This window comes from Artibeus jamaicensis, unplaced genomic scaffold (genome assembly GCF_021234435.1).
Source record: "Artibeus jamaicensis isolate MK-2021 breed Jamaican fruit bat unplaced genomic scaffold, CSHL_Jam_final scaffold_474, whole genome shotgun sequence".
NCBI lineage: Eukaryota > Metazoa > Chordata > Mammalia > Chiroptera > Phyllostomidae > Artibeus > Artibeus jamaicensis.
The window spans coordinates 6,760,620-6,777,578 of NW_026522046.1; the positions used below are offsets into that span (position 1 = coordinate 6,760,620).

Genomic DNA, 16,959 nt, shown 5'->3' on the forward strand with positions numbered 1-16,959 from the left:
GAGGCCTTCTTTACTCAGCTGTTAGTTTTAACACATAGATTTATTACTTGAAAAAATAATTTGTGTTAAAAACTCAAATTTAGCACTTTTTTGTGCGAAAGGTTAAAATATTCACGGTAATTACAGACACTTAATTGGTGATCTGCTCTTTAACTAACTATATGATCTTGAACAAGTAATTTAACGCTCCGGGGCCTTTACCTACTGGCCCCTACGTGCAGGGTAAACCACATCAATGTTTCCCAACCTTCCGTCGTTCACACGCCTCCCTCTCTTGAGGGCACCCCTCACCTATCACGTCGGAGAACCATGTGAAACATCTACTTAAAACAAGTAATATTTTAAAATAATCTTAGCCTTCTCTTGACAACAGCAGTTATGAAACCACAAGTCTCATGAAACCATCATGGACATTAAAATAATTTGTAACTATTAACATGAAAAACCAGTCCTAATTTTTTAATCCAGTCCTGACTGCTATGGCTCAGTTGGTTGGGCACCATCCTGCAAAGCGAAAGGTCACTGGTTTGATTCAGGGTCTGGGCACATACGAGAGACAACTGACCAATATTTCTCTTACACTGTTTCCCTCCCTCCCTTTCGTCTGCCCTTCCCCTCTCTCTAAAAATAAATAAAATCTTAAAAAAACAAAAAACAACCCTGAATCTATGTACCACCTATACTCATCTCGTGTAACACCACATGGTAGCACACATATCGTAGGACTTTAGGGTTCACCTGACACATGATGGTAGCCAAAACTTACAGCCTACCTCACTACTGACGCTTTTACTGCCTTCCTGACTGTTCCTTTTGTGCACACCACACACGGTGCGCTGCTGTTAAACAGAGCGCTCAGTTAATCCTGCTCACAACCTTCTTGGAATTATACACGACAGTGGAAATGCATTTCACTTTAGCTCCTACAAACTTCACAGGGAGACATGTGCCGACGCAGAAATAAGTAACTGCCCAAGTATCTGAATTTCTACCTGAACTCTCAATCGCTTTATGCCGCTTGTTTGGAAGGGCCACAGATACATCTTCATAGTCAGGGTCAGTTTCTTTGAGCGTCCGCTTGATTCCAGACATGATGACATCTGTTCTTCACTATGAAGCAATAATAATTAATTAATAAAAGAGCTTGATACTGGTACTTACAAATATATGTGTACATATCCCTTTAAAAGCCAAAAGCACAACTTCACAAGTTTACTAAGAAAAAAATTATTATCCTCATATTATCATGTGTTACAAATCATGGGTTTCCTTTCAAAAAAAACCCTTTTACAAGGCAGCACATTATTCAGACTTTTCAAAAGAAGCCAGGTTTTCACAGAAGGGCCCTTACAGAAGGAAAAGGAAAGGAAAGGGAAAGAAGGGAAAAAAAGGGGAGATGGAGAAGAGGAGGAGAAGAAGAAGAAAAAGAAAAGGAAGCTGAATTTAATGAAAACATGGCAAAGCCCACACAATATCTCAGAATTCACAAAGCATCAAGCATATTATAATATATGAGCAACATAAAGTCTCCATAAACAATTTATTATTATTATACAAACCCTCTCTGTGGTACTTACCACAGTACCTGCTACAGAACAGGTACTCAATATTGTTACTGATCATTTATTGTTACCTATAGTAAACACATACTGTACAGACTTATATTAAAATCCACTAAATCTAGATCTGCACTGTCCTGATTCATCGACCACTACCAATATATATGGCTATTTAAAGTTAATTAAAATGAAATAAAATCTAAAATTTGATTTTGTCCCACATTTCAGTATTTCATGTTTCAGAACTAGTCACCAGTAGCTAGTAGGTACGTTAGGCAGCACAGACACAGAATATTAATATAATTGTGAAGAGTTCTAGCTCTTACTGATCTGGTTCGGTTGGCTGGGTGTTGGCCCGCAAAATGAAAGGTCACCAGTTCGCTGGTTTGATTCCCAGTGCAGGCACCTGCCTAGATTGTAGGTTTGGTCCCCAGATGGAGCAAAAGGCAACCAATCGATGTTTCTCTTCCTCCTTCTCCCTCCCTTCCCCTCTCAACAAACAGACAAAAGTTCTACTGGGTCCCACTCCTCTTCCAAACTGTGTCTCACTGCGTACTTGTTACTATGCCCTGAGTCAGTGTAGGATGTGCTATTGAGCCCAGCACTGTCCAAAAGAAATGTGAGCCACAAACAAATTTAGTATCTTCTAGCAGCCACATTTAAAACAAGAAAAAGAAATGTGTAAATTAATTTTAACAATATATTTTATTCAATATACCCAAAATATTATCATTCAAACAATGTAATCAATATAAACAAATTAGCAATAAGATATTTTACATTTTTATCTTTGTTCTTAGTCTTTAAAAGGCAGTGTATATTTTTATTTATTTTACAATATAAGAAAGCAGAAATGCCCTGTATCACATCCATTCAAAGAAACTAGTCTGAGTTTTTGAAAAGGCTAAAGACCCAAACCAAAATCTTTTACTATTCTATACTTTGAAATACCCCCCCAAAAGAATTTTAATTGTATAATTGGAATTACAAAAATTATGTAATATATAGTCACTAGAATTCTTAGTAAAAGGTTTTAGTTTCATATCAGAGAAAACCTAAAACACAGTCCCAGAACCCTGTCTTGCTGACACATCTCATGAGACATGGCCAGTTCTTGGGGTAAGTGGTAAAATCGAAAAGTAAGGCCAATGAATAATTTGCTATGTACTTTATAAGGTATCTTTTCAATATAAAATTCTATGGTTCTCATGGCATTTGAATCTCCTTAGAACCACTGAATTTTGTGCTCTTTCAAGATAACTTTGCCCATCTGATTTTAAAAAGAGGGAGGGGTAGGGAGAAGTAACATAATCATTTTCAAACTGCTTCCATATACACAAATGTTTCTAAGATGTTAATAATGATTTTATAATTCTTTGGCCCTGTTTCTATAGTCTTCATACAAACAACACTATTCTAAACATGGCTAAACAAAATTTATTCATGCCATGGCACGACACCTGGATAAACAAAATAGATACAGACATACATTGGAATATTATTTGGCCTTAAATATGAAATAAGCCTGTCACAAAGACAAATAGTGTATGATTCCCTTTGTCAACTACATATTTTTATTATATAAAGAACTCTTAACAGTAAATTAAGAGATTTCTGGTCAAGATGGCGGTGTAGGCAGATACGACTCGTCTCTTCGCATAACCACATCAAAATTACAATTAAAATATAGAACAACCATCACTCAGAACCATCAGAAATCGAGCTGAATGGAAATCTGACAACTATGGAACTAAAGAAAGCATATCCATCCAGACTGCTGGGAGGGATGCCCCCCAGCCCATGGTTCCAGTGCCAGGAAGATAAGTCCCCACAATTTCCAGCTACAAGAAGCAACAGGGATTGCGGTGGAAGAAAGTTCTGGAGCCCCAAGCAGTTCCTCTTAAAGGACCCACACATGGACTCACCTACGTACTCACTCCCTCTGAGCTTCAGCACCAGGGTAGCAGCTTGGAAGGCACCATGGTACACAGGGAGAAACTGAAGTGTCTGCCATTAAGGCAAACAGAAGCCACTGTCCCTTTTCTAAACCTTCCCTGCACAGACCCGGTAAGCTGAGGCCATATTTGAGATTCCTTCAACCTGGCTATCATTGTTTGAGCTGCCTTAGAAGATCCCCAGAAGATCAACCAATTTACAGGCCCACCCAAGACACTTTTCCACATGAATGGCTGGTCTTGGCCCATACTGCACAGCTTCCTCAATCCTATCAAACAAGCAACAGCTGGCCTCAGTGAGCACCAGGGCCAGCACTAGCAGCAGCCAGGCTAGATTCACAGCTTGGCTTCACTGGGGAATCTCCAAGCCCAGCACAAGTAGCAGCCATCTCAGAACGCTTTAAAGCTTGGGCAGGTAGCTCTGGGCAAAACAAAAGTGGGGGCTGACTTTGGCCAGCACCACCCCGGAAACCCCTGAACCAGCATATCCAGTAGACAGCTACAGACCACACTGGAGCACCGCCCTGCCCCTGCATAGTTGATCCTCCATGGAGGATGGAACTAGGCAGTCAGTGGTCACAGCCAATCCTTGCAGCTGACTGGACTGGGTAAATCCCTCCCATTGATCTGCCAACAGCAAACAAGGCTCAACAACAAAAGAAAGGTGTACTCAGCCCACACAAAGGGAGCACCTTGGGTACACAGCTTGGGTGATAGGGGAGGCTGTGCCACTGGATCCTATAGGACACCTACATTAGGCCACACTCTCAAGTCACAGTCAAAGTAGCTCTACCTAATACACAGAAACAAACAGAGAGGCTGCCAAAACAAGAAGACAAAGAAACAGCCCAAATGAAAGAACAGATCAAAGCTCCAGAAAAAAGAGCTAAACAAAATGGAGATAAGCAATCTACCAGATGCAGTGTTCAAAATACTGGTTATGAGGACCTTCGAGCAGTGTAGTGAGGACCTGAACCGCATTAAAAAGATCCAGTAAAAAACAAAGGATACACTAATTGAAATAAAGAACAATTTACAGGGAAACAACAGTAGAGTGAATGAAGCTAAAAATCAAATCAATGATTTGGAAAATAAGGAACTAAAAACCATACAAGAAAAAAAAAAGAAGAAAAAAATCCACAAAAACAGGATACTATAAGCACTCTCTGGGACAACTTCAAGAGGTATAGGAATGCCAGAAGGAGCAGAGCAAGAGCAAGAAATTGGAAAGCTATTTGAAAAAATACTGAAAGACAACTTCCCTAATTTGGTGAAGGACATAGACATGCAAATCTAGGAAGCACAAAGAGTCCCAAACAAGATGGATGCAAAGAGGCCCACTCCTAGACACATCATAATCAAAATGCCTAAAGATAAAGATAAAGAGAGAAAAGAAGTTGGTTACCTACAGGGATTTCCAATAAGACCTGTCACCTGATTTCTCAAAAGAAACTTTGCAGGCTGGAAGGGACTGGCAAGAAATATTCAAAGTCATGAAAAGCAGGGACCTACAGCCAAGATTGCTCTACTCAGCAAAGATATTTTGAATTGAAGGGCAGATAAAGAGATTCCCAGACAAGAAAAAAAACTAAAGTACTTCATCATCACCAAACCATTGCTATATGAAATGTTAAAGAGACTTATTTATAAAAAGATCAGCCCTGGCTGGTATGACTGTGTGGATTGAGCACCAGCCTGCAAACCAAAGGGTCACCAGTTCAATTCCCAGTCAGGGCACATGCCTGGGTTGTGGGCCAGGCCCCCAGTTGGGGGTGCATGAGAGGCAACCACACATTCATGTTTCTTGCCCTCTCTTTCTCCCTGCCTTCTCCTCTGTCTAAAAATAAAATAAATCTTTTGTTTAAAAATGATAAAAACCATTAACAATAAAATAGCAAGAAATACAAATCTATCAACAATTGAATTAAAAAAAACTAAGCAAATAAGTACAAAGACAGAATCATGGATACAGAGAACATTTTGATGGTAGCCGGGGGGAGGGGGATGTGGAGGAATGGGTGTAGAGGTGAAGGGATTAAGAAGTACAAATAGCGACGGGAATGTAAAGTATAGCATAAGAAATGAAGTAGCTGAAGAACTTATACTCGAGACCCATGGACATGAACAATGGTGGAGGCATTGCCTGAGGGAGTGTGGGTGCTTCGTGGATGGAAGCAAAAGGGGAAAATCAGAACTGTGATAGCATAAGCAATAAAGTATAGTTAAAAAACAAACAAACAAGAAATTACCCTGGCTGGTGTGGCTCAGTGGATTGGGTGCCAGCCTGAGAACCAAAGGGTCACTGGTTCAATTCCCAGTCAAGGCACATACCTAGGTTGTGGGCCAGGTCCTGGTTGGGGGTGTGTGAGAGGCAAACATGCACTGATGTTTCTCTCCCTCCCCTCCCCTCTCTCTAAAAATAAATAGTCTTTTTTTTAAAAGCAAGAAATTATAAAATGACAAAAAAAAAAAACCCACAGAGGATAGGAACAGAAATTCATAAATGGTCAATAAATGTGAAAAAAACTTCAACCATATTAGTAATCAAGGAATGAAAAAATTAAATAAGACATTTTTCATCTATCAAATTTAGTTTTGGAGTAGATGGAAATAAGGTGTTTTGAAGAAGGTACACTTTTCTAATTCATACTGTCTTCACTTCCTCACATTCCATTCAACTATTCCAATCTGTTTCCCACCTTCCACTTCTAGAACTCTGGAGAGTACTACCAATGACCAAGAACAAACCCAATAACCTCCACAATGTGCTCTGGCTAGGTGGCTCAGTTGGTTAGAGCCTTGTCCTGTATACCAAAAGGTTGTGAATTCGATTCCTACTCAGGGCACATACCTAGGTTGCCAGTTGATCAGTGTTTCTCTCTCTCTTAAAATCAATAAAAACATATACTTGGGTAAGGATTAAAAATAAAATAAAATAGCCCTGGCTGGTGTAGATCAGTGGATTGAGCACGTCTGGATTGAATCAGACGATAACAGTTAGATTCCCAGTAAGGGCACACGCCTGGGTTGCAGGCCAGTTCCCAGCAGGGGACACACAAGAGGCAACCATACATTGGTATTTCTCTCCTTCTCTCCTTTCCCTTCCCCTCTAAAAGATAAATAAATAAAATCTTAAAAAATAAAATAAAATAAACTCTCCATGATGCCAAATCCAATTGCACATCTTATCAAAAGCATCTTAAGAAATGCTGATAAAAGGATCAACTTTCCATCTTCCAGAAACTTATCTCTTTTGGCTTCCACGACACCTGTCTCTTGCTTTTTTCTCTTACCTCACTGGCTGTTTCTTCCTGTTCTGTGCTCAATTTTCTTCCTCTACCAGACCTCACAGCACTGGAGTTCCTGAGCCTTGATTTTCACCTCTTATTTATACTTTCTCCCCAAGTGACCTCATATAGTCCCAAAACTTTGGCATCATCGATATAACTGAGTACTCCCAAATTTTTATCTGCAAGCTCTAGGCTCTCTTCTGTGAGTTTCAAACCTGTACATCCAACTGCCTCCTCAACATACTGACTTCATAACTAATATACATCTCAAATTTAATACATCCAAAGCAAAACTCATGATTATATATATACTTACTATTGACACTATTACAGATATCCCCATGTATTCACTCTTTGCTCACCTCCACCCAGACCCTGCCCCCATTCCCTCTGGTCTGGCCATCACCAGGCTGTTGTCGGTGTCATAGGCTATGCATACATAGCCTATGTTCTTTGGCTAATCCCTTCCCCTTCTTTCATTCAGTCCCCCCTTCTCCCCTCCTCCTGCCTCCCTCCTGATAGCTGTCAGTCTGTTCCATGTGCCCATGCCTGTGTTTCTATTTTGCTTGTCAGTTTATTTTTGTTAATTAGATTCCACATATAAGTGAGATCATATGACATTTGTCTTTCTCTGACTGGCTTATTTCATTAGCATAATCTTTCATAACTCATGATTTTTCCCACCTCAAATTTCTCTTCCATTTTTCTCCTCAGTAAATGGCACCATCTAGTCCTAGTTGCTCAAAGCAAATACTGAAAAGCAAAGACATCTCCCTCTCCCTAACCAATTTCCAAGTCTTGTTCATTCTTCCTCTAAAATATGTTTTAATCTTTTTACCCTTCCCATATCCACTATCATGGAGTTCAAGATATGCAAACACTATCTTAACTGGTCTCCACATAGCAGATTATGAGCCTCACCCACTTGAAACCTTCAAAGAATTCACATAAAAATGGAATTTGAAACGGGGCAGTCTCTGCTCCTATCTTTGAAAGAATATACATAGCCAGAAATATACACTCAATGATAATCTCCATAGACAGGGAAACTATGGGTACTTTTTCTCTTTTTGCTTGTCTATTTTTAAATTTTTCCATGATGAATATTCACTACTCATTTATTAAGAAAGAGGGAATAGTATTGAATACTACATATTCCAAATATGTATTGAACACTACACTTCCATCGCATTTTACATGCTAACCAGAAAAGGGAATGGGAAATTGTAGGTAGTCTTTAATTGTTTTAAGTTACAAGCTTTGATTTAAATACTAGCTAACATATATAAAACTCTAAAGATTATTTTCCTCTACTTTCTATCTTTAACATAACTGCCTTCATAACAGGAAAAAATGTTATGATATAAATCTCATTGTCTTTGCAATCTGGCCACAACCCACCAAACCAGCCTTTCTTCCAAGTACTCACTTTCCCAAGCTTTCCACTCCAACCCCGCAGTCTGACACTTTCCTGCTTTGATGCGGGCACCATCTGTGGAAGATCTCCAACCTTTCTAAACCCTACTTATCCTACGTGGAGGAGGGGGACGGTAGGGATGGCGACAGGTTGGAGGGAGATTTCAGGATTCTTGCTGGTAAAAGCATAACTTACTAGAGCTGGGGCCAAATCTCGACTCCAACCCCATCACAGGCCACCAAGCTTAACACCCTCCGGCCACTGAGGCTCAAGGGACCCCCAACCCCCCAGCGAGCGTTGTGGCCCTTAGAAAAGGAACCCCCCCTCCCCGCAACACACACGGACACACACACACACACACACACACTCTCCGGGCCCCCGCTTCGGAGACTCCCCGGACATACACACTCACCCGAGAGCCAGCTGTCTTCCTCCAGATCCTCTACTCTCTGCAGTCACACGCTGCCTCCCTCTGCTCCACACCAGGGGCCGCACAGCCGGTGGCCAGTGGAGTGGGGGAGGGGTGCGCACGTGCCCGCGCCACCCCCCGCCCAGACAAGGCCGGGGAGAGCGGAGCGCGCTCGCGCCGGGTCCCATCCCGCTCCCGCCAACACTCACCCTTTCCTTGGACTCCGACAGAAACGCAGGCCAAGCCGGACTCCGTGAGACAGAACAGGCGAGGTGAAAGAGTGAGCGAAACTCCGCAAAGCGCCACGAAGCCCCACCGACCCTGGAGCGCGGAAGCACAAGGTTCTATGCAGCCCGCCCGGCCCGTTCGGCTGCCGACGTCATTCGCAGGGGCGGGGCAGGGCGCGCGCTGCGCGGTGGCGCGCGCTGACGGGGGGGCGGGGCCCTCTGGAATGTGGGCAGAGCCAGGGTGGGGACTGATCCTGGCCCAGGCACTTACCCAGTTCCCCTCTCCTGGGAAGTATGGGCATCGATTACGGCAGAGTCACCATCATGTATTATTTTCCTACCGAAGGAAATGGAGGGTTCCAGCCCCAGGTTTGACAGAGTCCTCATTCTGCCAGCATTTATGAAACTTGCACAGTATAGGATTAACCGCAGTGGCTGTGATTTTTGTGTCATCTTATACCAAGCTTTGTGCAAGGTGCTAGGAATACAAATAGCTATAGATATTACCGCCTACTTTGCAGGTGTAGAGACTGAAGCTCAAAAGACTGGGACTTATCTGGGTCACATAATTAGTGAGTGACAATCTATCAAGTCCAGATTTCCTTCTAAATATCTCTTGAGCCCACTCTACCCTTTCCCTTGCCTTGTACCGCCCTGCCCCTGACACCTTCATCTCTCCACTCGGAGTGGCCCTAGGCTCCCAGTGGTCTCCGGGAATCTGTTTCTGTCCACTTAGATCTGTTCTCAGTATGCAAAGATTTACCACTGGAGAGGGATGGTAGGTGGGTTTAGAGAGGGTTCCTCTTGTAATTGTCTTATACTTTACATATGTTATCCACTTTTTGTATGTATTTAATGTTTAATAAAAGTGTTTTAACAAATTTACTTTTTCATTTCCAACAGCAAACCCGGTGCATTGATAAGTACTTGTTAATGAATAAATAAGAGGGCCAGGAACTGACTCCAAAGTACTGCATAAAGGAATCAAGGGGTTTAGGTTTAGTGGGGGTAAAGCAGATTAACAATATTTGTTCAGCAAATTTGTATTATATTTCTATTCTGTGTTTTGGCACTGTGTGCCAAGCACTGTGTTAGGCACTGAGAATCAGAGATGAACAAAACAGCTCTGTCCTTGTGAAATTTACAGTCAATCTTACGTGAAAGGGCAGGAAAGACCTCCCTGAGTCTTAAGCTATGAACCGCAGAGAGACTTAGGAGGAACTGGAGCAATAAAGATAAATTTCATGGAGAAAGAGGTAGAGTAAAAGATTAGTGTGAGTATGTCGGTGCTCCCTTACTAAAGCTGAGGCGGGAGCACAGAAGTATCCAGGGAAGCAGGAAGCCCACTTCCTTTGACCCATCTGGGAAGGCTGCCAAATTCTGGCAGAAGCCTTACACTGAGCAGAGCTCGGGAGCAGAGAGCAGCATCGGGGAGGGAGAGGAGTGTGAGAAAATGATGCTGGATGTCCACAGCTTGCACGTGGCATGACAGAAAACCAGCCTTCTACGTATGCTCCCTGCCAGGCAAGCAGAGAGCCACCGACAGGCCACTGGGCACTGTGCCAAGGGTCAGGTCTTCCTAAACCAAAGGCAAAGGCTAACTGACTGGCAGGGAATGCCTAGAGAATGTGGCTAAGACCCCAAGGATGGGCAAAGCCCAAGACCCCAGCAACAGCAGAAGTACTCCCAAAGTCAGCTGGTAAGCACAACAGGGATACAGGAATCGGGGTGGGAAGGGGAGACATGAGACCCCCAAGGTACTGAAACAGCAAATCATGAGCCTGCCAATCAACAAGCACAGCAGCTGATGCCAGCAGAGCCATGGTGACCAGGAGTGCTGAGGGTGCAGAGGCCAGTGAGGACCCTGGCTACAGTTCCCAGCTTCTGCCACTTCCTGAAGTTTCCCTTTGATCCCAAAGGCCATCTGTGGAAGTCAAGTTGGGTAAGGGAAAGTTCTGACAGGGCTGCAACTTTGAACTGATGGAATTTACTCCAGATGAGACTGTTTAAGACCAGATAACTTTAATTGGCAAGTTAGCCCACTCCACAATAGGAACTAGAGTCCAAGAGAAAGTCTGCATCATTTAAAGAGACATTAACATAGCTACAGATTTTTACACATATGCATACAATGTGTTCGTTTCAATAACAGATAAGCTCTACAAAGGAAATGGTCAGGGCACTGAGAAAGCACAGTGGGGGTGGGAGGAAATGTCATCTGAAGGTAAAAAAGTCCTCCCCGCAAAAGATATTAAATGAAACCTGAGGCAGTAGGAGCTGTTGGGCCAAGATAAAGCTTAAGACAAGGTAAAAAAGAAGTCCAGGGTAACTTAAGCAGGAGCAGAGTGGCTGAGAGTTAGGAACAAGATCACACAGGAGGTGGTGTTAAGTTTCGATCTTTATGGTAAGAACAACAGGAAGTCATCAAAGGTTTTAAGTAAGGAGCAGATGTATTCAATTTCCCTTCAGAAAAGACCACTTACGCCCTGACTAATGCAGCGTTGGGTTGGCACGCTCCCTCGAAGTGAGAGGTTGCTGCTGGCTTCCCCATCAGGGCACAAGCCTGGGTTGCAGGTTTGGTCCCTGTACAAGAGGCAACCAACCAGTCGATATTTCTCTCTCATGGCCATGCTTCTCTCCCTCTCTTTCTCCCTCTGCCCCTCTAAAAAATTAGTAATATCGTTTAAAAAATATATCAGTTACCCAGGCAAATGGGTGAGAAATGATTGGAAGGACATGTGACCACGGAAGCAGCCAGACAGTTGGAAAGCAATTTAAGTTGTCCAAGTGAAAAATGAGGGTGGCTTACACTGGACACTGGAGATGGAGGGAAGTGGATAGATTCAACGATAGGGGAGAAAATACAGAGAGACTTGGTAATGAACTGGAAGGAGACCAGAAGAGAAGGGAGGGGGAGGGAAAGTGGTTGGCTCCTGCTAAGTCAAATGGCACATGAGAAAAAATCACCCTAACCATCCAGCTTGGCAAGTAGGCAAGTAGGTTGGATTTTAGACCCCTCCTTGGCCAGACCTCCTCAGGCATCATTCACTCATACAATAACTAGAAGTGGAGGATGGAGGGGTGGGGTAGGGGTGAGAGAAGGGTGGGGATTTGGGGAGAGGTAGATGTTAAATGTACAGTATTAATGAAAGGAAAAGCAACTAGTATTAAAGTTAGTCAAGAAGGTTTCAGGAGTACTGACACTGACCCAGGAGAAAAAGCCAGTAGTTTTTTTTAGGGGGAGGGGCTCACACTGGCAACTGCTGGCAAACAGCTTCTTGTACCAGAGAAACAAGGAAAGTCTAAGATGGGTGGTAAACCCAAAGCTCAGCCTGAGTGGGAAGGGAAAGCTGACTTTGATGGCAAATCGTTGCTGAATTGGCCAGAAATTCCCAGGCCCTGGGTATTCTGCCCTCCTCCCTGGGAAGACCAACCATCCTTGCTAAGATTAACAGGAGCTGGAGTCCTGGAGCCCTTAAAGTAATGAGGTTCCCTTACCAGGATACAGACACTAATTAAACTTGTAAAACAAGTACCTCACCTATTCACAGCCCCAAACTGTTAAAGTAGTTGGTGCCTAAGAATTACACTCAGGTAGTTAAAAATAAGCGATTGTCCCCAGCAAGATCCAAAACAAGAAACCAAACATTCAGTAAGCCTATTTGGATTTCGGTAAAACCATATTCCATTCTGGTAGATATTATTGGACCCTACCCAAACCCCAAATAAGCCGTGTATTGTGCTTCTCCTCCTCCATGTGGATCGTACAGTCACCATGGAATACCGACTTTGGAAATGGAGGAGATGATGAAAGACATTTTCATTCAAGGGGAAAAAATGATATTTGCTTTGAAAGGAAACTTTCTGTGGCTTAAACTGGTTGATTTCTCTGTGTTTGTTCTGTTGATGTAAGAACTGTCCAGGCCCTGGCCAGGTAGCTTGGTTGGAGCATCATCTCCATATACCAAGGTTGCAGGTTTGATCCCCAGTAAGGGCACATACAAGAATCAACCAGTGAATACGTAAATGGGTAGAAAAACAAATTAATGTCTCTCTCTCTTTCACTCTCCCTTCCTCTCTCTCTCTCAAAAATCAATATTTTTTAAATTAAAAAATTAAATTAAAAAAGAAATATCCAAACCTGTAGAGATTTTAAAAAAATAAATATATATATATATATATATATATATATATATATATTTTTTTTTTTTTAGAAAGAGAGGAAGGGAGGGAGAAGAGAGGAAGAGAAATGGGGGGGTCTTCTGCCTGCAAAGCCCCCCTGCCCCACCGTCCACCACAGATGAGAATAAGTCCACCAAGACATGATCTGCTTGGGGAGGAAAGGTGGTCAGTCGATCTCTCAAAGGAGAAGGGCCAGGAGCCTGTTCCTCAATGGGCTTTTATTGGGTTCAATTAGCACAGGAATACAGGTAAACCTCATCAGTCATTGTCAGGCAGTAAGGATCAAACGATAGGTAACATTCAAAGAACTATGAGAGCTTATTCTGAGTCAGTGTCAGTTAGCTAAAGGGCTGTAAAACTTTGGGAAACAAACTCCTTTCTTGCTTGTATCCTTATCAGAAAATTGAGGACATTCTGAGCCAAGCAGTTTTCATAAGATTTTATGCATTCTTTCTTAGACCTGATCACCCTGGGGAACCTCTTGTTCCTGCCCAGGGCTGCACCACCCTCTGGTATTGTTTCAGGCTTAAGTCAGGCAAGGGAAGCCAGGCAGTCAAGAGATTAGGAGACTTCTTGCAGACATAATGAGGACTCAGGCTATGTTGAAGCCAAGGGATGAGGGTCCATCACCCCCCCTTTCTCTATAGCCCTCAAGTCCTTCCCTGAGGGCTCCTTTGAAACCATGCCTGTCTTAGGTCATCCCTCCCTTGAGGGATTTTACCTCTCATTGGCTAACCAGTCATCCACCCAGGGCCAAGCAGGGTGAAGTAAAAGGGGACAGAGGTGGCACCCCTGCCAGAAAGATAAGCTTTGTCTCAGTGGCTTATGGTCCCAAGGTCTCTTCACTCAGCCCTAGCCATGGGGGATTACAGCCCCTGAAACCAGTCAGGGCAGTTCCCAACAGAGAAACATCAAGGTGAGAGAGAAACGTGAGTAGGTTGCCTCTCACACACCCCCAACTGGGGACCTGGCCCACAATCTGGGCATGTGCCCCGACTGGGAATCGACCTAGCAACCTTTGGTTCACAGGCTGGTGCTCAACCCACTGAGCCACACTAGCCAGGACTGTAGAGAATTTTTAATGAGCTTATTGGAGCCGAACTGATGATGTCTGCTGAGGAACAAGATCTCAAATGCTCCACAGAATAAATGCCAGTTTTACAGTTTCTTCTATGCATTTGAAATTAAAAAGGGGGTGTAGGAAGGTGGAACAAAGCAAAGTGGGGTTTGGATTATAGGATAGTGAACAATGTTATGTGCTCTCCTGAAGGTTAATACCCACTTTGAGGGATATTACTTCTGATATTTCAAAGGGATATTAAATGTGCAATGGCTTAATACCTTTCTCTAAAGAAGTTATGCTAGTGGGCATGACTACCCACTATGACCTGCCCAGTTAGAAATTCATGATCAGATCACCCTGTGAAATTACTTTCCGTGGAACCCCCCTTTTTTCCCTACCACAGTTTCATATAAAAATGAAGCCTCAGGATGTGAAGAAATTGGACCTCTTGTATATTGCTGATGGTATAGCCACTTCAGCAAACAGCTTAGCAGTTCCACAAAGTTACTATAACCAAATGCAGGTCTGGCTCCCTGCCAAAGGAAAGTGAAACTTCTAAGACAGGTGCTGGAGAGAAGGAAAGTGGTTTGTTCAGATGCCCATAATCTGGGTGGATGGGGGGCCTTGTCTCAAAGTGCATTTTACCATCTCAATGCAGGCAGAGATTTTTATAAGGAGGGAGAGGGAAAGCAGAATGAAGACTTCAAAAGATGGGGCTTGGAAAGTTCTCTACATCCAGACTAGCACAGTCCATTTCGATAAGGACCTCAAAACTGGTCAAACAATGGTCTGGTGTGCATCATCCTGGCTTTCATCACCCTGTTTTTATGTTTGGAGGTCAGCAAATGTGGAGCTGGAATGACTGAAGGTTGGAGTTAGTATCTTTTGAAGTTAGTTCCTAGAATTCTTATACAAACATGCTGTTTATCTACAAGCTAAATATTAGTCAGAGTCAACACTTACAGAAACAATGTCAAAAGAATGGTGGGGCGAGATTACAATTCTCCACGGTTACAGTTTGCCACTGTCAGATTACCATGTGACCCGGCAGTTAAGTCCTAGGTGAATACCTGAAATGAAAGCATGTGCCCCACAAAATTTGTACAGGAATGTTCATAGCAAAAAGGTGTATGAGAAAAGTTGTTTAAACAAAGGGGCCTCTGACCCGGCCTGGTGTGGCTCAGTGGGTTGAGTGCTGGCTTGCAAACTAGAGGGTTGTAGGTTCAGTTCCCAGTCAGTGCAAATGCTTGCGTTTTGGGTCAGGTCTCCAGTGGAGGATGCTCAAGAGGCAACCACACACCGATGTTTCTCTCCCTTTCTTTTTCCTTCCCTTCTAAAAATTAAGAAAAAAAAATTTTTTTTTTTTTAAAGAGGCCTCTGGGCATAGGTTAAAAATGTCTAAAAATTACTCGTAAAGTTAAGGTAAAATAAAAATAAAATTCCAGCTATAATTTGAGTTGTTTCTGGCAGAATTTGGACAATGTAAAAACGGGAACATACAAAAATAATTCGATTAAACTTCTGGGTCAAATTTTTAAAAAATGAAGATCTTTAAAAATTTTTGGTTACATTTCCTTATACATGCAATCAGCTTTTAGGTTTCCAGTTAGTACAATGTTGAGATATTTTCATTTGTTTTAAAATTGGACTCCCACACTGCAGTTCTCTGTTATAAAAGATAAATGACGCTGGTACTGAGCTTATTTATATTAGTTGACAGAATTTTTTAATCCTTCAATTTCTTTGATGATATTTACTTGTGTTTCCCTCTGCTAGCTTTTACCATGATCTTTTCTTGGCTTCTTAGTTACTGGCCCATCTGTTCTAGAACTGCCCCCAAATGCCCTTAGTCAAGAGGTACAGTCCTGACTGTAAATAGCCTTCATTTCCAAATAAAGTAAAGAGACCTCTTAGGGCCTAAGCTGAGCCAAAACCAATAATGTTGCATATATCCGGTTCCAAAAATCAATTACTGCCCAGAGTGCTATCCTGTTGCCCCTGATGTTAAAATGGTATCCTGCCTGCACAACAGGACACCCAGTGGCAGACTGTGGGACGTCGCCCCTGTAATCAGTTCTTTGATTCCTCCAGGGGAACTGTACAGGGGGTTTTATTTGGGATGAACAGTGTTCTGTAAATTGACCTTGAGAGTAAGACATAGCACCTGTGTAATAACTTTGTTCTCCAAACATCTCCGAACTCATACTTTGTATGACCATGATGTTTCTTCTTCTGTTCTCACAGTATGCCTTATTCACATGTTCAGAGTAAACCCTTCCAGGTTATTGTTCCCCAGCTGAGTAGCAATAATGTCAGCACAGTCACAAATATGCCTGGAGAAGAATTGTTCACATCGTAAAAGGAACAAAAGGAGGAAAACCTGTCAGGGAATTTTCCTTGCTGCTTTATTTTCTTTTAAGCTTAAAAAAAATGTTTTGAGCCCTGGCTGGTGTGGCTCAGTGAATTGAGTGCCAGCCTGCAAACTGAAAGGTCACCAGTTGGATACCCAGTCAGGGAACATGCATGGGTTGCAGGCCAGGTCCCCAGCTGGGGGTGTACGAGAGGCAACTGATTGATGTTTCGCTCCCTCTCTTTCTCCCTCCCTTCCCCTCTCTCTAAAAATAAGTAAATAAAATATATATTTTTTAAATTTATTCATCTTGAGGGGAGGGGAGGGAAGAGGGGAGGGGAGGGGAGGGAAGGAGAGAAATATCAATGTATGGTTGCTTCTGGTGCATCCCCTGCTGGGAACTGGCCCCTGCTGGGAACTGGCCTGCAACCCAGGCCTGTACCCTGACAGGGAATCGAACTGCAGTCTTCTGGTTCGCAGGCCCGTGCTCAATCCACTGAGCTACAC

At 42.9% G+C, this 16,959-nt stretch overlaps 1 protein-coding gene across 5 annotated transcripts in view; it reads right to left on the reverse strand.

Moving 5' to 3' along the window:
• YEATS2 (YEATS domain containing 2) overlaps nucleotides 1-9,003 on the reverse strand; it is an 85,078-nt gene extending 76,075 nt beyond the window's left edge. For all 5 annotated transcript variants that reach the window (XM_053657705.1, XM_053657703.1, XM_053657706.1 and 2 more), the window contains exons 1-2: nucleotides 8,840-9,003; nucleotides 993-1,110 (exon numbers count right to left, since the gene is read on the reverse strand). In XM_053657705.1, the coding sequence (XP_053513680.1) occupies nucleotides 993-1,092 (100 nt within the window). In that variant the 5' untranslated portion in view covers nucleotides 1,093-1,110; nucleotides 8,840-9,003. The remainder of the gene's footprint in view (nucleotides 1-992; nucleotides 1,111-8,839) is intronic.
• Nucleotides 9,004-16,959: the final 7,956 nt, after the last annotated feature.